The sequence below is a fragment of the Anomaloglossus baeobatrachus genome, chromosome 2, assembly GCF_048569485.1.
Source record: "Anomaloglossus baeobatrachus isolate aAnoBae1 chromosome 2, aAnoBae1.hap1, whole genome shotgun sequence".
In the NCBI taxonomy this organism is placed as follows: domain Eukaryota; kingdom Metazoa; phylum Chordata; class Amphibia; order Anura; family Aromobatidae; genus Anomaloglossus; species Anomaloglossus baeobatrachus.
Window position 1 is genome coordinate 548,991,009 of NC_134354.1, and position 22,863 is coordinate 549,013,871.

The 22,863-nt window shown below is 40.9% G+C and overlaps 1 protein-coding gene across 2 annotated transcripts in view; it reads right to left on the reverse strand.

Annotated features, from left to right (window-relative positions):
• MYO16 (myosin XVI) overlaps positions 1-22,863 on the reverse strand; it is a 926,147-nt gene that overhangs the window by 245,099 nt on the left and 658,185 nt on the right. For both annotated transcript variants that reach the window (XM_075336677.1, XM_075336676.1), the window contains exons 21-23: positions 10,427-10,499; positions 8,311-8,463; positions 857-1,057 (exon numbers count right to left, since the gene is read on the reverse strand). In XM_075336677.1, coding sequence (XP_075192792.1) covers positions 857-1,057; positions 8,311-8,463; positions 10,427-10,499 — 427 coding nt within the window. The remainder of the gene's footprint in view (positions 1-856; positions 1,058-8,310; positions 8,464-10,426; positions 10,500-22,863) is intronic.

A 22,863-nucleotide genomic window follows, 5' to 3' on the forward strand; every position in this document is an offset into this window, starting at 1 on the left:
AACAGTGTGAACTTAAACTAAGAAAGATTTCAATATTGAGAACTCTTTAATTTGACTGAAGGGCAAAGTTCAAAGCTAATATAAACTGCTGCATTATTAGAATGCTTTTCTGAACATATACATTAAGCCTATAAAATGTAGCAAATTCTTAGAAATTAGTATATTCCAATTTTTGCTCAATCTTCTGTCTATTTTTTCTCCCAAATGTGCTAGGGTTGTGAAAATGATAAATACACAATTAATAGCAAACACAGCCAATCACACAATTTTGTATTTCTTATTGACACTTTTCACAACATGTAACCCTTTACCACGCAGGGTGAAATGGGTTCATTAAGGCATAAAGGTAAAACATATGATGAATATTTAGTGATATTCAGCAAGTTTCCCAGTATGTTGGCTCAGCTGGCAAACCATGACACATATTACATTAATGAACTCTAGACATGCCGTGGCAGCAACATCATTATGGGGAAACTGTACATATATACATTCTGCAGCTCTGGCAGAACACAAATCCTCTATACAAATGACAAGTCTGAGCAGATTTAAAATACAGTGTGCCAAGCTAAGAAAGAACCATTGACTGCCACCCAAACGATTAATTAGTTCATTCATTCCCTAGCCTATCAGAATGATCATTAAAGAAATAGATGATTAAATTCATGATGCAATGTCGTAATGATGACATTACCGCTGACATCCATTATATCTACCACTGACTAAAAGATTTGAGTAGTATTGTTCAAGACCAAATTCAGAGGAGGAGATAGAACAAAGCACCAGGCTCATTCTTAATGCTGAAATCTTCCCAGCCCCAGTACATGGAGTTGTCTGCTCTATAAAATACGCTTACCCTTCCAGCATAATGCATAATTGTGAAGACAGGACCTTGTTCCTTGGATGTGACATTGCCATTTCCATCTTTTGCTGATGTATACACTGTATTTGAATTTGATGTTTCCAGGAGTGACTGAAGACGTTTTGAAAGGCTTTGTTCCATAGGATGAATTGACTGACTTTCTTCATCTAAAATAGACAGAAAGCCCAATGGCTTCTGAAAAACAAGCACATTTTTTAGGTTTGAGATAACACCATAATATTACCATACTATATAAAAATAACAAAATTACAAAGCCTAATATTGTGCTTATAAAAAAATATCTTTCTCCCACTATAAATTGAATCTCTATATTTAACTATTCCTGGACTGCCCATAGACTTTAAATGTCCAAGAAGTCCACTCTTATTCTTCTACTGATATTCTAAAATATCAGGGCAGTCTAACCAGCTATTATGAGATCATTAAACTGTGGGGAGGTAAGCTGGCTGTCAGACACAGCCAGACTTCCCAGACTTAAGATGAACCGGGTTTATTACCATGTTTACTTTCTATATCCAATCTGAACTAGCAATGTGTGCATATAGATTAGGGAACACTTAAGGGGGCTTTACATGCTACGATATCAGTGCCGATATCGCTAGCGAGTGTACCCGCCCCCATCGGTTGTGCGACACGGGCATATCGCTGCCCGTCGCGCACAAAATCGTGCACCCCCTTCACACGGACTTACCTGCCCTGCGACATCGCTCTGGCCAGCGATCCGCCTCCTTTCTAAGGGGGCAGGTCGTGCGGCGTCACAGCGACATCACACTGCAGGCGTCCAATAGAAGTGGAGGGCCGGAGATGAGCGGGACATAACATCCCGCCCACCTTCTTCCCTCCGCATTGCAGATGGAGGCAGGTAAGGAGATGTTCCTCGCTCCTGCGGTGTCACACACAGAGATGTGTGCTGCCGCAGGAGCGATGAACAACATTGGTAATGAGAGGTAAACGATTTTTTGTTTTAGGACGACCTTTCCGCGGCAAACGATTTTGGCCGCTTTTGCGACCATTTTAGGTCGCACAAAAGTGTTACACGCTGTGATATCGTTAATGACGCCGGATGTGCGTCACTAACAACATGACCCCTACGATAAAACATTAACGATATCGTAGCGTGTAAAGCCCCCTTTACCCTGCTTCCTCTTCTGGACTCATTGAACATGTGTACACTGCATGCAGGCAATGAGCGGGAGCTACTAGATCCTAGGAAACCAAGACAACTCTGCTATGCAAATTGTTTGGTATGACTGGGATGTGTGAATTTAATAACATTTTAATCTAATTTGATTAACAGTGAATTGAATTGATCATTTATAATTAGGATACATAAATATCTTCTGATTCACTATGTAGCTAACCTCTTTCATGTTCAGGGCATTGGAGAACCTTAGGTATCCATAGTTATGACCATTGGCAACTAACTATGATTATATGCGTGGTTGTACCATGGATACCTACCCGTTCTCTACACTCTGCAAATGACTTTCGACTAACATCCACACTAATCTGAACCTCCTACTCCTGGATCCAAGACTTCTCCTGAGCTGAACTAATCCTTTGGAATGTTCTACCCCAAGAAGCTAGGACGAATAACAACTTACTTAGCTTCAGACATTCCCTAAAAATGCATATTATTAGGGTGGCCTATCACACTCCTTATAGCAAAGAAGGGCAGCAGTTTTACATCGCCCAGGCCAAAAACTATTACTCTAGCAGGATGCAGCTAAGCCCCCACTAAGTAGAGGCATCACAGGTGCAGGAGGAGCAAATCACACACACACTTCCAAAAAATGGAGGGGGTGATTGCTGGATGATAAAACTGCACACTGATGGCATGCATTGAGCGCTGTTCACACAGGCAGATGCACAGTCACAAGCCCGCTGTCTATTAGGTGATGCCCATACTATTAGATCAGGCCAAGATTAGATTAGATCAGGTGCCAAGCCGCACTCCATCTTTGCACTATACAGGGACAGGAACTCTAATATGCAAGGCCTAACAGAAAGGGGCCTGGTTGCATCCTGTACAAATAAATATGAAGTTTTAGTTGGTATTATGGCCAGACTATGGAAGCCTACAATCCTCATCACAAGAACCTCATGCTTGTAGGTCCCTACACTAAATATAAAAATAGTAACAAAAAGAGGAATAAATATCCTCCAATAATTAAACATTACTTACAGCAAAGAAGGGCGGCAGTTTTACATCGCTCAGGCCAAAAACTAGTACTCTAGCAAAATGCAGCTAAGCCCTGCTAGAGTACTAGTTTTTGGCCTGGGCGATGTACAACTGCAGCCCATCTTTGCTGTAAGTAATGCTTTATTTTTGGATGATATTTATTTGTCTTTTTGTTGCTATTTTCCTATCACACTCCATGGACAAATTAAATTCACACAGTCCCTTCACGACCTCTCAGAACATAACTCCACGTCAAACTCCACTGCACCCAAATGCATCTCAAGTTTCAGGCTGACGTGTAAAGACATCCTTTATCCATCCCCCATTTCCTCGAGATGGCTGGATTGTCATTGTAAATAAGCACTTGTACCTTGTTCCCTCCCACCCATCTCATTGTAGATTGTAAGCTCTCACGAGCAGGGTTGTCCTTTTGTTTTTCCTACTCTAATTATTGTATTTTCTGTTACTTGTTTGTATATGATCCTCCTAAATTGGAAAGCACTGCGGAATATGTTGGCGCTATATAAATAAAGATTATTATTATTACTATTATTATTATTATTATTAAAGTCCTGCAATGCCCTGAATATCAGGAAAGCAACATAGTGAATTGGGAAAATTATAATACATTTCTACTTGGAGGCATTTGCTATTATTATTATTATTATTACATTTTGGGATAGGATCTTTAAGATTGGAACAACTCTAAAGCGGGCTTTACACGCTACGAGATCGCTACAGCGATCTCATTGGGGGTCACGGATTTTGTGACGCACATCCGGCCGCTGTAGCGATGCCGTTGCGTGTGACACCTATGACCGATTTTGGATCGTCGCAAAAACGTGCAAAATCGCTCATCAGTGACATGGGGATCCATTCTCAAATATCGTTACTGCAGCAGTAACGAAGTTGTTCCTCGTTCCTGCGGCAGCACACATCACTCCGTGTGACACTGCAGGAACGAGGAAGCTCTCCTTACCTGCGTCCCAGCCACAATGCGGAAGGAAGGAGGTGGGCGGGATGTTCGTCCCGCTCATCTCTGCCCCTCCACTTCTATTGGGCGGCAGTTCAGTGACGCTGCTGTGATGTCACTGTGATGCTGAACGAACCGCCCCCTTAGAAAGGAGGCGGTTCAGCGGTCACAGCGACGTTGCAGGGAAGGTAAGTCCATGTGACGGGTCCAGGTGATGTTGTGCGACACAGGCAGAGATTTGCCCGTGTTGCACAACCGATGGGGGCGGGTACGCACGCTGGCGATATCAGTACCGATATCGCAGTGTGTAAAGCGGCCTTAATTTTGCAAATAAAAGTATGTGATTGTGGTGTTTTTATATCAGCGCCACCAACTTTTTGGAAATTGAACAGAACTTAATGATAGTCTGTCATCACAGAAGGTCTCTTCAAGTACAGGTGCTTGGTGCCTTAAAGCATGGCCAAACATTTAAGTACACCTACCCAGATGCTTGTTTTCCATTTTTTCTTATTTGAAGCCAGAACTGTCAATCAAAGAAGAGGATGGAGGTGGAGATAGCAGGAGAACAAGCAGGTTCGAAGGAGAATTTAAATGTTTGGCCCCACCATGCTGCACCGGGTGCCTGTACTTCTTGTAAACATTAATTCAGAATCCCTTTAACGTAAGTTCGGACATGGAGTAGTGCAGCCCAAGAAATTCACTACAGGTAATGCAACAACATTAGGGTAACTTATAGCAGAATTATACTCTTCTTTATTACTGCAGTACATTTCAAGGGCGTCTTAATAAACTTGGCACATCTTACTTGGATGAAGACTGGTATATACACCAGTCCTGCTGAATTCTCCGATGCAGTCCTGTAAACAATCATTTCTTCCACACTTCAACAAAATATGAATATACAGAATTGCATTCAGCTGACTAATAGTTTAGACTTGTAAAAAGTCACACCACAAGAGATGCAGAAATGCTCCATCTATAGTCAAATCCTTGCACACCAACATATGGGGCACTTTTTTGTCCTTCGAAAATGACATTCAAAATCTTCCCCAATCTGCAATGCATTTCCATGCTTATGTGTATTTATATTTGTGAGTAAATTGTCTGATTTTTTTGTGATGATTAATATTTATTACAAAAGTACATTAAACACTATGTCTAGCACATTTCAAATTTCAGAAAACATGATATTAACATAGCCATTTAAACAGAAAAAAAGGAGCTAAATGGCGTTTTGTTATGGATCATACTTTTTATTATTTTATTTATTTTTTTGCTTTTTTACAGCACATATTAAAGCTTTACCTGCTAGTGAGAGTCAGAAAAATAAGCTAGTATTAGATATAACTTATAAAATAAAATCTTGTACAGGATAGATTGCTATGTACGTATCTTTGGTTGAATATATTTAGAGACTATCAAAGAAAGCAGAATTGAATGCACTTGTTTCTAGTGTTATTAAGCCAACAATGAGATTAAAGGTTTTACCTGCTATTTTCACAAAACCTTCTGTAGATTTGAACCCCTCTCACTAGATTTTTTCTATCATAATTATATTTCACTAGTTTCATTAATATTAGTTCATCATTAAGGGTTTTTTCCCCACAAACACGTTTCATTTTAATCAATAGATCTTGGAATAGTAAAAATTTCCACAATTGGATGAGTTTAAAAATAATGTTCCTGTGCTGAGATATTCTTATATATGTGCCCCTGCTATGTACTGTGTAATGGCCGTGTCTGACTGTACAGGAACATGGTCTGATCATAGCACAGCTCCTGGGCAGGGAAGAAGGTAAAAAAGTATAAAGATATTACAGCATAGAAATGTAAATTATTCTTTCTTTGAGATAAAACACTTTTTAAAAACAGGCAGGAAAATGTTTTTCCTCACAAAAAGAATTAGCTATGATCCCATGCTGTGCTATCTGTACACTCTGTTTTGCGTCCTCCCCGGCCTAGGAGCTGTGGCATGATTAGACTACGTCCCTGTATGGTCAGACACGACCATTACACAGTACATAGTAGGAACACATACTGTGTATAAGATTATTTCAGCACAGGAACATTTTTTTTAAACACATCCAATTGTTTAAGTTATTGTTACTTCGAAATCTATTGATTTAAATCAACTTTAAAATTAACTTTTTTCATGGGAAAACCCTTTAACTTCAATAAACATTATTGCTTTCATGTCACAATGACCAGACTCCAAAGAGTCAAGACATGGCCACTTGATCCCTATGTAAGCAGAAACTTTGATGGTTCTGTATATCAGTAGATTATACCTGTCACGGTTATCTCCCTGCTGTTTTGAGACTAATGACAGCCTTAGGACTGGAGCCTCTTATCTCCACCTAGACTCCTCATTTAAATGAGGTTTCCATTCCTTTGGGGTCTCATGAATTAATTTCAGTTTTGTTGCCAGCAGCTCTGAGCAGGGCAGGTGTCAAAATGCCACCAGGGGGAGCCAGAGCTCTGCAGCAGAAGACACTACACAGAGCAACAAGAACCAGGAAGTAAATACACAGCATTTTCATACACTGCCTCACAGCACAGCTGAGAAGCAAAACTGCAGGGTATGCGAGGAATAGTCTGGCAGGCTGGGTCTAACACCATATGGGCAGAAGCAGGACCGGAGGAACGAGCAGAAGCAAAGTCAAAGTCAGGCCAAGGTCAGTACCGGAGGAAGCAACCAAGTGGGGAAATAGGAGAGGGGACAGAGGACAGGAGGGACGACCAGGTTACGGAACACAGACAAGGGCACGGGGGCACAGGAACAGACAGATCAGGATATCACTCACAGGACCAGCAATCACAGGCAAAGTAGTGCTAAGCTTATAGCCAGCGCTGGTTCACTGGAAATGTCAGCTTTTAAGGCATCCAGGGTCCAGAAGTGAGGCCCGAGAGAAGCCTCTGCCCTCTAGCCATGTGGACGGGGAGGCGAACCATGACAGCAGGTCAGCTGTGTGCTGCTTTGGGCCCACACCCATTTATGTTAAATACTGGATCCTTCTCAACAGACCCTGCTGCTGTTAGAATAATTTCTACTTTGGCCAGCCTGGTGGAAGGAACTGCTGAGGTTTAGTCCTGTGCTCATCCACTTGCTACTTTTGAGTCCATCTTCTATGGTGAAGTTTGGTGTTTTGTAGCCTTCTGTTTATTCCCCCATCTGTCTTTCCTTGCACTCCATGTTTATTAGTTTAGTGGCGAGTCTAGTGTACTCATCGGCCTACTTACTAGACAGGCTGAGTTTAGCGCCACATTAGGGACCCAGGTATCCTGCTCACCGACAGGTGGAAACAACCTGTATAGGGACGCTAGGAAGCTCAGGAGACAGCTTGAGGTGAGTGGAGGAGGTGCACCCTCACCCCCCTCCCTAGTGGCAGGGCCCTCCATTGTATTGTGACCCCGGTGTTTCCCCCTTTTTTGTGGTGTTTTTTGGTAGTGTGTCAGACTCCCGTTGGTCTGATCTCGTGTTGCGCATTATATACTGACATATTCTACTCCATGTGTGACAATACCATTCATTTTTTGATCAGTTGGGTCTCAGCAGCATGATCTAGTGATCACTCTTGGTTCTGCTTAGCTTTACAAGCTCATTATAGTCAATGGACATCCATGCAACCTCAAGTGATGCAGTTATGCAATACTTTCCTTGTCACTACCACTTAATTCTAGCAATTGATGTGTCACATTGGTTAACCCCTCGACTATTGGATATAGCATGGATTTTACATTATACCATGAATATTTATATTGTGTCGACCCCCTAAATTACTCTCTGTTTACCTGTGTATGGCTATCTATTAGGTAAACAAGTTGCAAATAGTATCTGTCTGGCCCCTGAAAGAGTAGATATAATTATAGTTTATATTTTCTAAAAAAAAATGCAACACATGAAAATTAAGCAATTGTGTAATTTGCAAGATATCAGAGAAATTTGCTTTTGTATCCTTCTGGATTGATCTTTCATTTTCATTTCAATGGTGAATTGGTAAAATTTGGGAAATATCTAGCATAAAGGATAAGTAATTACAATCTAAAATTTCTGCTATTTCTGCTATTTATTTTCTGTTCATATAGATTGTTTATGTGCTGACTGTGTTCATGTATACACAGTATCATTTCTCATTTCTGCGGATATTTTCTAATATACTTTTTTATAGTAATTTAGTGCACACAAAAACTCTACATGCGGCTGAACTGCAGATTTATATACACAGTATATATCTAATATTAGGAACTGAGTTTTACAAAACGGTGGAATACCTGGAAGAAAAAATCTAGCACTGTTGTGTGGTTTCCAGGACAATACATGGTTTCCATGGAAACTCCTTCTTGTTCACATTCAGTTTGTTCTTGTAGAAATAGCACTTCATTGATATACTGGTGGATTTTTTCGTTGGTCAGATTAATGCATAGCTGTAAATGCAAGTAACATTTAAAGTAAATATTTACAGGAAACAATAAATCACGTCATTGTTATATGATTCAATAATACATTTTCTTCCATTGAGAATACAAGCAGAATATAATAAAGAAACTATTTTATTCTATCTTAAATATTTCCAGCTGGCTCTGATTATCCTTGGCTATGAAATGAGAATATAAACTGTAAAGATACAATAGAATTTAACCAGAATCAAATATGAAGTGAACAGTAATTCCCTACACGCACAATAAAAATGTTGGGTCTTGGCCAATATTTAGCAGAAGGCCGCACTTATTTATAGCTTTTATTATGAACGCTCATACAATTGAAACCTTATCAAACGCGGTCTGTGCATACTCTCTGTTAGACTATGCAGGACTGCAGGATATTTGCGCTATCACCAGTCCTCAGGCTGAGCATGTCAATTCTCCAAGAAATAATGAAATCATTGAGGAGGACTGGACTTCAAAACAGAAGAGATAGAACATATTCTGTTTAAAATAATATAAAGAATGTATAAAAATCATAGAAATATTTACTGAAGCCCCATAAGAAATGACAGATTGATTTTATATAATTTACTGATAATACTGTCGTCATAGGAGTCATACTTGATGTATCGAAAATTTTTGGAGTGATATTTGGAGTGAATTTTGCTGTGGAAATCTGCCACCATTTACAGTGAAATGTCTAGATAAGGTTTTATAAACGTCTACGTTTAACAAAAAAAAATGCTGGGCAACGTTTTGATTTTCACATTGAATTTTAACATTTACAATGCAAAGAGTAACATTTTCCGCAAAATCTGAGACAAAATCTGAATTTAACACATACTGCAGGGGTCCGACTAATTGGTCTTCAATTTGCAGCCAAAATGATGCAGGAAATCACAACTAGACCCACCCTAAAATTTGCACAGTCTAGTTTTCTTTCTTTATATATTCAAAAATATTCCCAATAAGGTGATAAGTTCCTAGAAAGACAGTAAGAGACATAGACGTGTGGTTGTTTTGCCTACTGCCAAACCTACTTGTCCATTCTCTGCCGCTTAGCTGAGTGAAAAGTTGGCATTGTGCTGAAGACACAGAAGTAGACACAAAGCTGGATACCCTATAAAAAAACGTGTCAGTTGGGCGATTTATCCTAGCAGCCACACTGTCTTAAATGACTGGGCTGTAATGTTTCTGTGCTGACAGCCGAGGTGATACACAATTTAGTCAAAGTCAAGCCATGCCTTTTATCACTTGGAAATTTTATAACAAAAAAAAAGTTGCAGATTTGTTTGATAATGGGGATTCCAGATTTTAAACATCTCCATGGTAAATGTAAAAAAAAATCACCTTTTGAGATTCTGCAACCCCCCTCCCAGTTCCAAAGTTCCTGTCTGGTCTTTCTTACATAACTATAGCAATGATGTGTTGTCAGGATCATCTGCATGTGTCACAACGGCATGTCATCGGGGCCATATTGTACACAGAGATCAGCAGGGCACCACAAGTCCAATTGATTGACAGGTGAATAAATCATAATCAGTTTGGACTTTTTTAAAGCCTGAAATAGCCATTTAAATATGGATGACTTTCTTAGTGCATCTAGTGTGACAATGACATGATTTCACGGATGACAGATAATTGTTCGCAATCGTTCTGCTAAATTTTTTGCATGCATTTAGTGGGACTAAGTCGAGAACACTCTGAAGAAAACTAAACACTTACTAATTTTAAAAAATAATCAAAATAACGCCATTATCTGAGATGATGGAAATCATTAACTGTATCTGCATACATTTTACTTCAATTCTTCTTATTCTCTCCTTTTTATGTGTAAATGAATCATCCTATATGTTATTATATATATTTGTGTGTTAAAGGGTGACATAAACCCAAAATATGTTTCATCGTTTATTGAATAAATAGTTTTATCAATAATATAACAGTATCAAAACAAACCCACCTGTTCATATGAATTCCGCTGAAAGTCCTCAAAGCCAAACATATCCAAAATTCCAATTGTGAGGTGAGGATAGCTAAACATAGAGAAATCAGGTTACTGAATCAACAATGTAAATCATTTCATGGGAAAATGTTAATTAAAAATAAAGTAAACATATTCAAGAAATAATGTACATTTTATAAAAATGTACAAAAGTATGAAACATATTGTAGAGGGAGGGAGAACTTGGGTATTAGCTCTACTAAAGGTGATGGTTTGTTATACTAACATTAATTAAAAGGGTATCTGTTTTTTTAATTTGCATATCAACCACTTTATCTGATTATGTATTTTAGCTATTTTTAATAATGAAATAAGCTAGGAATAACTCAAAACTGCTCTAATGCCAGGATCAAAGGGAATATTCCCATATAAATGTAGGATGGGCCACTGTTTTTATGCGATAGAACACAAGAAACTAGTGATGAGTGGACCCACAGATAACCGGGACCGGTGGATCCCGGAGATCCAATTTTTAAAATCTAGTTTTGGGCCAGATTCTGGTCCTCATATAAGTCTATGGGGACCAGAATCCGGTGATTAAAAATGGTGGTAGAAGGGATAGGAGATGGGAGCAAGTGCACTGTACTTATCGAGGCTCCAGGACAGCTGTACACTTCTCCCATTGCCTCTCCTTCACTTTCTGGTCCACTCATTATTGGTCATCCATATGAGCAAGAATGAGTGGCCTAGGAAGTGAAGGAGAGGCTGCGGGAGCAATGTACAGCATCCGGGAGCAATGTACAGCACTCGGGAGCAATGTTCAGTCGCTCCGGAGCCTCCGGAAGTATGAAGCGTTTGCTTCATTCTTATTTTCTTTTATTTTTCCATTATTTTTTTTTATCTCCCAAGTGCCGGATCTGGATCAATACCCGGAATCCCAGGCCCAGGTCTGGCATTCAGGTACTATTGAAACCGCGTGGATCCGAACTTTTAAGCTGGTGTCACACACAGCGACAACGACAACGACGTCGCTGCTACGTCACCATTTTCTGTGACATTGCAGCGACGTCCCGTCGCTGTCGCTGTGTGTGACATCCAGCAACGACCTGGCCCCTGCTATGAGGTCGCCGGTCGTTGCTGAATGTCCAGCTTCATTTTTTGGTCGTCACTCTCCCGTTGTGACTCACACATCGCTGTGTGTGACAGCGAGAGAGCGACGAAATGAAGCGAGTAGGGAGCAGGAGCCGGCGTCTGGCAGCTGCGGTAAGCTGTATCCAGCGTAAACATCGGGTAACCAAGGGAAGGCCTTTCCCTGGTTACCCGATATTTACCTTCGTTACCAGCCTCCGCCCTTGCTGGCAATGCCAGCTCCTGCTCTGTGCACATGTGGCTGCAGTACACATCGGGTAATTAACCCGATGTATACTGTAGCAAGGAGAGCAAGGAGCCAGCGCTAAGCAGTGTGCGCGGCTCCCTGCTCTCTGCACTGTGACATGTAGCTGCAGTACACATCGGGTTAATTAACCCGATGTGTACTGTACCTAGGAGAGCAAGGAGCCAGCGCTAAGCGCGGCTCCCTGCTCTCTGCACATGTAGCACAGCGATGTTATGATCGCTGCTTCTGCTGTGTTTGACAGCTAAGCAGCGATCATAACAGCGACTTACAAGGTCGCTGTTACGTCACAAAAAATGGTGACGTAACAGCGACGTCGTTGTCGCTGTCGATTAGTGTGAACCCAGCTTTACAGTCCGTGTCTGCTCATCACTACAAGTAACACAAGATGAAACAGTAGATAGCACGTCAAAGACCAATTGAGAGGGCCATGAGATATCTATGTTACCTAGGCATGGCATCTAAATGTATTTTCTATTACAAATGTGCTTTCTCAATTCTACCCTTGACTTAACATATCTGAAGATTTTTGGCATGGGATGATCAATATAGCTTTATTTCGAAAAAAACAAACATGATTTTATGATACATTGTCACGAGATGTATATGATTCATATATGTAGGTGTGTTCTCCAAGTAGTTGTGATGTGATTTGCAACCTGATAAGGGTTTTTTAGTGATAAACTGTCGTCCTTTAATAAACTCAGGAAAGGGTAAGAGTGTACATATTGGTATTTTGTGATGAGTGATACATAGAAATACAATCGACATTTAATATTAATATAAAATTATGACTATTGGTGTTTTATAATCCATATCTGTTTATCATTCATTGATGTAAACAGACAGTATTACATTATTCCAGATTTCCTTTACACTGGTAGAAACGGACGGTAATGACAAGGGGCCATCGTTCAGTTACCTCCCAAGTGAGTAAAACATTTTACCTCTCATAAACAATCATGTATTACTGTGTCATATTTCTCTTACAGTAAAAGGAAAAAAAAGAAATTAGTTTTATGTTCAACTAAATATACTAAAGACAATATAAGCAGGACGATGTCTCACACTGATATGACCCCATCAAATGTCATTTGACATTTATTTGCAGCCCCTGTCACACGTGAAAATTTAATGCCCTCTTCTGATCCATTTTGATGATTTATGGTATATATAAAAATGTATAAATGACAAGGTAGACTTATGGCTTCCTGTTTTATTTCTGAAGCTGTATCTGGATTACAGCAATATAGATTGTAGTAAAAGGAAAAACAGGTTTTTAGGAGATATAACAAGATATTTTTAATTCTTTAAAAACTATATTAATTCTACAATAAATGGATAAAACATTTTAACAAATTATATATTACAAAAAAAAAATCACACTATAGTATACAAAATTGATGATTGGCCTTAAAAGAATAAACAGGACTTCTATACCATACATAGAGCAAGTCCTACATTTAATTATTTTGAACAATGGATAGTCAATCAGTAAATAAGTATAGGTCATAATATTTTTTATCGTAACTTATTAACTCTTATTAGCTCTAAGACAGGTGTGTCGTGATTTACTTATGGCTCTGCTCTAATGCAGAGCCATTGTGTCCTTGGTGTTTTCTTGTTGTCTTTTTTCTCCAGGTTCTGGATTAATAGGAGAGGCCTATTCGGTTGTGCCTCATTCCAGGTGATTGCCCTGCCTTATCTTGGAGTGGTCTCACCCGGTACGCCGCCACTTATGACCCTGGCTTATTCTCTGAGCACGGCTCTCCTCCCCTTCTGTACCTACGCTACTTCCTGGCTTACCGACCACCGGCTTGCACGTGACCTCAGCTTCTCTTGCTCCTCTGTACTGACGTGACCTCCCAGCTTCTGACTCTTGGCTTGATCGACTACTCTGCAGACCGTTCCCGCCTTGCTACTAGTGGCCCCTAGCGGGCAAGCACCTTACTACCCCTTAGGAACATCTACTCACTTCCAGTGTACCTACACCCCCTGATGGTGAGCATTACATGGTGATTGGCTAAGTCAGTTTTTATAGTTATTTTTGATTTGTTGAGATGGGACCAGAAAGTAAAATCCAGTGAAAAAAAGGTAAGCCTCAATGTTTTTAAGACTTGTCAGAGCCCTTTTAACAATAATTTTTATACACTGGAAAACCCCTTTAACTTATACAAACAGATATAGGAAGAGAATATTAAAGGATTAGCTACAGTAGAGTCAATAAATTATATTGGATTTTGACATGAAATAACTTTATAAATAAGTGGTTTTATTATTTTTTTATTATTAATTATCTGGACCAGATTACTCCAAAGGATGATCCATTTTATTTGTTATTCAGTACACAACTACAAAAATAAAAAATACAAAAAAATCATTTATTCAACTCTATATCAATAAACTACAGGCATAAATAAATCTCTACAATTCGATCCTCTCCTACTGCAAGAGGAACACTGATTCTAGATACATTAGGTATTAGCTGGGAAGATAAAAGATCTATAGATATGTGGTAGTGGTCTTTCTTTTAATATACCATAGATTTCCAAGACCGTGCTCTGATTTAATAAACAGCGTTCTGTGAGCTCATATATTACGCCTGGGAGACAAGAAATAATAGGATCAGTATAAGGAATTTACGTAGATAAGGCCCAGGCAGGAAAATATGACCTTGATGAAGTCATTAATACCTCCAAGTGACTCACTTTCTAAGAAATGATACAATGGTTAAGATGGTATTCTGTATGGAATGAATTTGTCTTACTCAAGTCATATATTTTCTATAGCCCCTTTCTATTACCTTCCGGCTATATAGGATTCACAGCTGAATTGCTGCCCAGAATATCCATATGTGCTACATATTTTACTAAAAATATATACAAAGATTATATGAATACTATTTATTTACAGAACAAAAAAGTGACATGAAATGTTACTACATGTAAGGCGGAGTTACACGAGATGATAATAGAACGAACATTTGTAAGAATGCTCCTTCCTGATTATCTGTCATGTAAACATGTCAACTACTTATGCAGCAAAAGAATCATCATAATCTGCAGCACATCAACCTGTGTAAACAGAGAATGTGCTGCCGATAACATTATTTTATATGAGGACAAAACTATTGAATTAATAGTTATTCTGTTCCCATCAGTTTTATTGGTGTTTGTAAACTTGCCAGTAAATGAGTGATGACTGACTAGTATATAATTGTTCTTTAATGGGTCTAAATTGCCCTTAAAAAGGTTATCCAGTCTTTCGCTACTCTTCGTGACTGCAAACTTCTGAATGCTCATAGCATGTGCATTAAACAGTATCAAGATTCTCTGGTGTCTGCGACGATTCACATACTCCTGGTCACATTTCAAGTAGATGTGATGGCCTTACTCAAGACTCAATTAAAATTTGCCTGCTCTTATGGTTTTTCCCATGATGCTTGATTCTCAAAGTCTAAAGGCTGCTTTACACCAGACAATCTATCGTGCGATAGATCGTCGGGGTCACGGTTTTTGTGACGCACATCCGGCATCGCTGGCGATGCCGGCCTGTGTGACACCTCCTAGCGACGCAGTATCGCTCACAAATCGTGAGTCGAGTACTGCTCGCTAGGTTCCATAATATCGTTTAATTTAGTTGACCATCATTTCCGTGGTAGCACACGCCGCTCCGTGTGACACCACGGGAACGATGAGCAGCTCACCTGCCTCCCGCGGCCACCGCCAGCTCTATGTGGAAGGAAGGAGGTAGGCGGGATGTTTACGTTCCGCTCATCTCCGCCCCTCCGCTTCTATTGGCCGGCGGCCGTGTGACGTCGCTGTGACGCCGAACGTCCCTCCCACTCCAGGAAGTGGACGTTCGCCGCCCACAGCGAGATCGCACGAGAGGTAAGTATGTGTGACGGGGGTTACTAACTTTGTGCGACACGGGCAGCGATTTGCCCGTGACGCAAAAAGGACGGGGGCGGGTACGATCGATTGTGAAATCGCACAATCGGTCGTACCGTGTAAAGCAGCCTTTATTCTTCCTGAATGTAATGTTCCTTATGGGGACCCATACCCCGGAGCATATTAAATGTAATATGTAAAAATAAAAAATCATTCTAATCCCTTTATCACTCACCTCTCCGGTCGCTTCGCTCCTCACCATCACCCATCCAGTACGCCTCGAATCTTCAGATCACCACCACTTATGCGCATGTATGTGTGCCGCCCCCGTGCCAGCAGCCGAGCTGCTCGGATCCGGATCCGCAGTATGGCTCGAGGGATTCTACCAGACCCAGGGTCGCGCAGACACTTCAAATAAAAGGGGATGTAATTGTACGGGGTTTGCCGTAAACAGTCTGTGACGCCACCCACGGTGTGTGGTGAAGTGTGGCACTACCGCTGCTGTTGTGGGGCTCCCGGGGGTGATGGGGTGGCAGCTGGATGTTAACCCCTCCGTGAGTAGGGATGGATGCCCCGGGGCCCAGTGTCTCTGTGCTGAGGGTGGTGATTGCAGGGGCCGGCGCGCCCAATCAGACCGGGGGTTGTTAGTTTACTCACGATTGTATGAATCACACAAGTGCAATGGTAAACCAAGGTGCTGGTGGCCAGCCGCTGCGGCCGGGTGTATTCTGGTCCCACACCCGGGCTGATGGTCTGTGTCACTTTCCTTTGCACTGTTTTTTTGGTGTGGTGGACTTCCCGGTGTGAAATATGGGAGTCCGCTCCCAATACTTTGGTTGGGAGCCGTGCCCGCTGACGCTGGCCCTTGGGATCTACTGGGCCCTGGCGGATGCCCTATCCCCCGCGGTGGGCTGTTGTCTGCTTTTGGGACTTTGGTTGGGACAGGGCCTAAAATCCTGCCCTCAATTGGTTAATTAGCTGGGCCGTTGGTTCCGGTCCTGGCTTCAGGGTGCAAGTACCCCCTCTGTGCATGGTTTCCGGGTCGGTTCTCCGGTGTCGGTACCGGCGGGCTCCAACCCTGCCCCGGTCCACCTCGGATCTCCAGCAGCCGTCTTCCCGTCTCCTGATTGACACGGACCACCGTCTGCTACCTAGCCAGTATGCCGGGGCTCCAACCCCGACGCCTTTCCTTTCTGACTCAGCACTTCACTTTCTCCTCTCAACCCCTCCACTCCACTAGACTGACTCCTTTCCACTTGAACTCCAACTTGGAACTACTGCTTTTTCCGCCCCGGGTTCTCCAGACCCCTAGGTGGGTGTTCTCCACCCGCCTGGTCCCGCCCACTGGTGTGCCTTTCCTACCCTGTGGGGGTGACTAGGGTTTTGTTGGCTGAGTGTAACCCTGTGTGGGAAGGTGTTATTCGGGGGCCTATTCTGTGTGACCGCCTGGCGGCGCCAGGGCGTCACATATGAGCAAGGTCACAGCAGACGCGGTGATGTCTTGATGATGGGACTTTTTGTGCGTTTGTGAAGAACTCCCCTTGGCCTCTTCAAAACCAGAATTCCTGGCCTAGTGTGAGGCCTGGTGATTTCAGCGTGAGCAGTAGCAAATCTAAAGATCCAGTGGGGGCTGGATGGAAGACGGTGTAAAGCAGAAGGGCCACAGAGGTGAGCACTTAGGTGTGTATAAGTATATATATATATATATATATATATATATATATATATATATATATATATATATATATATATATATTACATTTTAAAGGCCTCTTATGGTGCAGAAAAATGGCAGAAGTGGCTTACAAACAAAATGAGCATTTTGAGGATTTCAGATTTTGGATATTTTTGTAATCATCAAATACAATTCAATAAATTCAATAGCACTTGAATTTATTTGCTCATTTCCAGTAACAAAGTATAAAGGGTAAGCTAGACTCATTGTATCACTGTATGCAAAAACATTATATTTTACTCACACAATCTGAAAGCTGGTATCTCAGACAAAACTAGACATAACAGAGGTCTTTAGCTTCTTCTTCATAGCACACATTGATATGTATGCTACTAAATGTAGATGGCTGCTCTAAGCTATGCTTCTGGTTACCATGTGTGTAGGTCAGGAAATAGCTAGTCTTAAGAAACCATTGCAACCAGGACATTTTTATTTCAGTCTCACATTACAAGATTTGGGAATTTTGCAGAATAAATAACGAACCATACATTTGCAAAAAGCAGTTAGGTCCAATCTTTCAGCTCTATTATGTATGAAACCTGAGAGATCTGCTAACAGTTTTGTATTTCCATTCTAGCACAATCTCTTGTCCCCAGTATTTTTTCACAAGATATTAGAAAAGTAAGAATGTACAAGATGTACTCATAAGATAGATTATAGAGAAACATTGCATTCCATGTGAGAATATATATGATGGATAAATGTGGACATAGTACATTCTGCCCCCATTAACAAACTTTTTTTTTTAATAGTCTCAGTTTGTGCTATATTTTGCCCATGAGTCATTTTATATTGGTACATTAGGTAGAGAACATTGCTACTCTGTGTACTGGTAATGGTGTAACTCAGCTTATGAAATATGCATGAAAGACTACCTTCTCACTTTCCCTTACAAAGCTAACTTTTCTGCACTTCAATGACACATAGGCAATAAGAAAGCACCACATGAATGTGAAATATTTGAAGGTCAATGAGTTCTGAGGCCACCTTCTGGTCAATCTGTCAGATTAGTATGCTACCCTATGGCAGTGAACCCATTATAGCTATCAGTCTGCTCTCGTAGTAGTCAAATACAGTATATCACAAAAGTGAATACACCCCTCACAATTGTGTAAATATTTTATTATATCTTTTCATGGGAGAACACTGAAGATATTACATTTTGATACAATATAAAGTAGTCAGTGTACAGCTTGTAGAATATTGTAAATTTAATGTGCCCTCTAAATAACTCAACCACTGGAAACAAACGTGAGTACACCCCTTAGTGAAAATGGCCAAATTGAGCCCAATTAGTCAGTTTCCATCTCCGGTGTCATCTGACTTGTTAGATTTACAAGGTCTCTTGTGTGAGTGTAGAGCGGGTGTGTTAAATTTGGTTTTATCACTCACAAACTTTCTCATATTGGTCACAGGAAGTTCAACATGGCCCCATATGGCAAAAAATTCTTTGAGTTTCTGAAATAAGAATTGTTACTCTACATAAAGATGGCCTTGGCTATAAGAAGATTGCTAACACCCCGAAACTGAGCTGCAACATGGTGGCCAAGACCACACAGTGGTTTAACAAGACAGGTTCTACTCAGAACAGGCCTCGTCATGGTCAAACAAAGAAGTTGAGAGCATGCGTCATATTCAGAGGTTGTTTTTTCAAAATAGGCATATGAGTGCTGCCAGCATTGCTACAGAAGTTAAAGGGGTGGGATGTCAGCCTATCACTGCTCAGACCATATGCCACACACTGTATCAAATTGGTCTGTGTGGCTGTCATCCTAGAAGGAAGGCTCATCTAAAGATGATACACAAGAAAGCCCACAAATAGTTTGCTGAAGGAAAGCAGATAAAGGACATGGATTACTAAAACCATGCCCCGAGGTTTCATGAGACCAAAATAAACTAATTTGCTTTAAATTGTGTAAAGCATTTGTGGTGGCAACCAGGTGAGGAGTGTTTCTTTTCTACAGTCAAGCATGGTAGTGGGAGCGTCATGGTTTTGGGCTGCATGAGTGCTGCCAGCTGTGGAGAGCTACAGTTCATTGAGGGAACCATGATGCCAACATATGTCATGATATACTTAAACAGAGCATGATCCCCGCCCTTTAAAAACTGGGCCACAGGGCAGTATACCAACATGGTAAAGGTGCTGGACTGGGCAAGCATGTCTCTAGACCTAAACCCTTTAAAGCATCTGTGATGCATCCTCAAATGAAAGGTGGAAGAGTGTAAGGTGTCTAACATCCACCAGCATTGTAATGTTATCATGGAGGAGAGGAAAAAGATTTCCGTGGCAACCTGTAAAGCTCTAGTGAACTCCATGCCCAAGAAAATTGAAGGGGTGATCCAACACCTAAAATATTTTCTATCTTTAACCCCTAACCACTTTTGTAACTTTTATTTCCTACACTTATCCCCTATTTATCTAGCTAATTACTGAATGTGTTTTTTACTGCAATTCCTGTGACATTTGTTTGAGAGGAGTCTCAAACGTGACATCACAGGAGACTGGAGTTGTAGTCACTCCCCACCATGTCCATCACCCCACCTCGATCAGAACATCACCAGGGGGTGGTGCAGCAGATACATACTAGTTTCTTGCATCGCTGACCTTTAGGTTGCCCTGGATTCTGGAGGATGTGTGATGATGCTTTTTGGAAGGTTATTGCAGCGTCAGCATACTACTTATCTCTCAGCTGATGCTTCCATTGCTTGTGTGAAAGATGTTGGCTGGGGATGGTGCAAGATGCAGTGAGTGACAGCAGGGCCACCCCCTATCCTTTATCACAGCCCTCAAACAAAGCATCATCAGGAGGTGGTGCTGGTGTCAATGCTATTAGTGATGCTTTGATTGAGGGCATGGCAAGAAACAGTAAGGGACACCAGTACTGCCCCATGATGATGCTTCATTTGAGGGAAAAAGGTAGAGGCTGTGGGGCAGCGCTGGTTTCACTCACTGCATCCAGCAGCACCCCGGCTGACATCTTTCACACAAGCAAAGAAGTGGCCACAAAGGGATATTTTTAGTACACTCCTTTCTATCTGATCACTCTTCCCATCAGCCTAGAGCATTTTTAATTAGCGGTGGATCTTGCCTGCCCTTAAAATTGTAGGTTTTCAGCTCAGGTAGAGGCATAATAGGTTAGGGTCCCATTCAAAGCGTTACATCTTGTACTGGCTGTTGCGCTGTCATGAATTGGCCAATTTGTGGGCTAAGTAAGTTCATTTTTTAACATTTTTTATAGCAGTAATGCAGTTCCAAATTTATATATTCAATGTTTGCATATTATAGAATTTCAGAATGCAGCTGTTTTTATGATGCATAGTCATGATGGCATGCACTTGTTCACACTTGTCTTATTCTGTTTGTAGGCTCCTGTAAGTTTTTTGTAATTTATAAAGTGGAGTTAAAATAATTTGGTGTTATCGTCTGTTAAATGTGAGATAACCAAAAACCAAACTGTTTTTAATACTGTCTAAAAAAATATGTAATTATAATAAATGATTTGTCATAATAATTATATCAATTAAGTTTGTCCATACACAATAGGGATTAGTTCTAGTCTGACAGGAGGATAGAACTATTTTAGGAACTGACTTATGCAGTAACATTTTTCTTTAAATGGAATCTGTCACCAGGTTACGGTTACCACATGTGTGAGCAGTATAATGTAAGAAATGAGACCCTGATTTCAGCAATGTAGCACTTAGTTTACTGGTGCAACATTTTGCGACTCATTCAGAGTTCTTGGATATAGCTAACCTTGCCCCCACCACAGCTTTGTGTGTACATTATATATTGACCGTGAGCTGCTTATCAGAGGAGGGAGTGTGGTTGGACCAGGGCTCACGTGTCCATTGGTTCTCGCAGTGATCATGTCCAGGTGATAAAGCGGGAAAACAACAGTCCACAGCCTCAGGCCCCCTTCATACGTACGTGCCTCTGGTACATGTTTGGCAGTTTTCTAACTTATCGCAGACACGTACACACTTAAACCTAGGTATTCCTATGGTTTTGGACACATGTAAGTATTTGCGCATGGAACGTGTGTCCGTTCCGTACTTACGTGTGTCTGTGTGTTTCTCACGCCGACATGTCCGTTTTCTCTTCGGCATCACGGGTGTCACACGGAACGCAAACGTGTCACACGTAACACACACAGACCACACGGATGTGTTCCGTGTGACACGCACCGGAGAGAAGACGTGTCTATGAGAAAGAAAAACAAAACTTTACTCACCTTCTCCTGCCCTCCTGTCTCTGCTGCTGCTGTCACTTGCTGCCGACCGCCGCTCATTATGCTCATTGAATATTCACTTCATTGCGGCCGTAAGCAGCAGCAGCAGCGGGGAGTCAGCAGGACTGGAGACCAAAGATCGGCACCACAGACAGTGATGCCAGGGACAGGTGAGTAGAAAGTTACCGTTCTCCATGTGTTATCACAGATAACACACGGAGAACACATGTAGCCCAAAAACACGGGTCACGGAGGGCAAAACGCACCTCTGACACGTCCGTGAAAAACGTGCGTTGGTTTTTCACGGACGTGTGAAAGAGGCGTCAGTAACACACATCTGAATTCAGTGTTTTATCCCCTACATCCTGCTGTCCCCAGAGTACATAGCAAAAACTTGTTGACAGATTCCCTTTAAGGGCTAATATTTAACATAAGTGATAATACAAATTTTAGGTATGTGTTTCTTTTAAATTTGATTTTTTTTATTTTTATTGAACACTTGAAAACTATTACAACATCCTTTCCTTGTTTTGTGAATACATCAAGGAGTAATAAATTATTTTGAAAAGTAGAAAAAGGCAATATGGGAATATACATTATTTACATTTCAATCATTATATCCTTCTGAATTGAGAACATTAGAGGGATTGGGGGATAAAATAAAAATGTAATAGGATATGCAGGAAAACGTAGCTATGGTCACATTTTATGAACAGAGAGAAAGAGAAGATAACAGCTTGTAGCATTGTTGTGACAATGTTGTTGCTTTTTTAACAAGTTTTCTGATAAACCTATTAATAATCTTATTGTACAATGTCAATCTTGAATACATAGAGGTTTTCTTCAGTAATTACATTTCATGGCTTACAATATAGATGCAATCTTCCTAAGGTTTTACTATAAAGCATTTGATATGGCTATAAATATATTTCAGAGCATGCATAGTATATTCATAGCACATTTGGAAATCACGAGAAAAGCACCCATGACTTGCTGTAATAACAGAACGGATGAGAATCAGCTTGCCAGCCTGGTCAGGGTTCCCTCATGACTGGTATAGCTGGAGCTGAGTGTATTTCTCCTGGCTATGTTCCTTGCTGCAAGGTTCACGTCAGGACATCACACTATTTATGCAGGTAACGTCTGTCTCGCTGATGTAGAAAGTGTAATAGAAAGCCATCAAAGCTGCTTTATATGATGAAAAT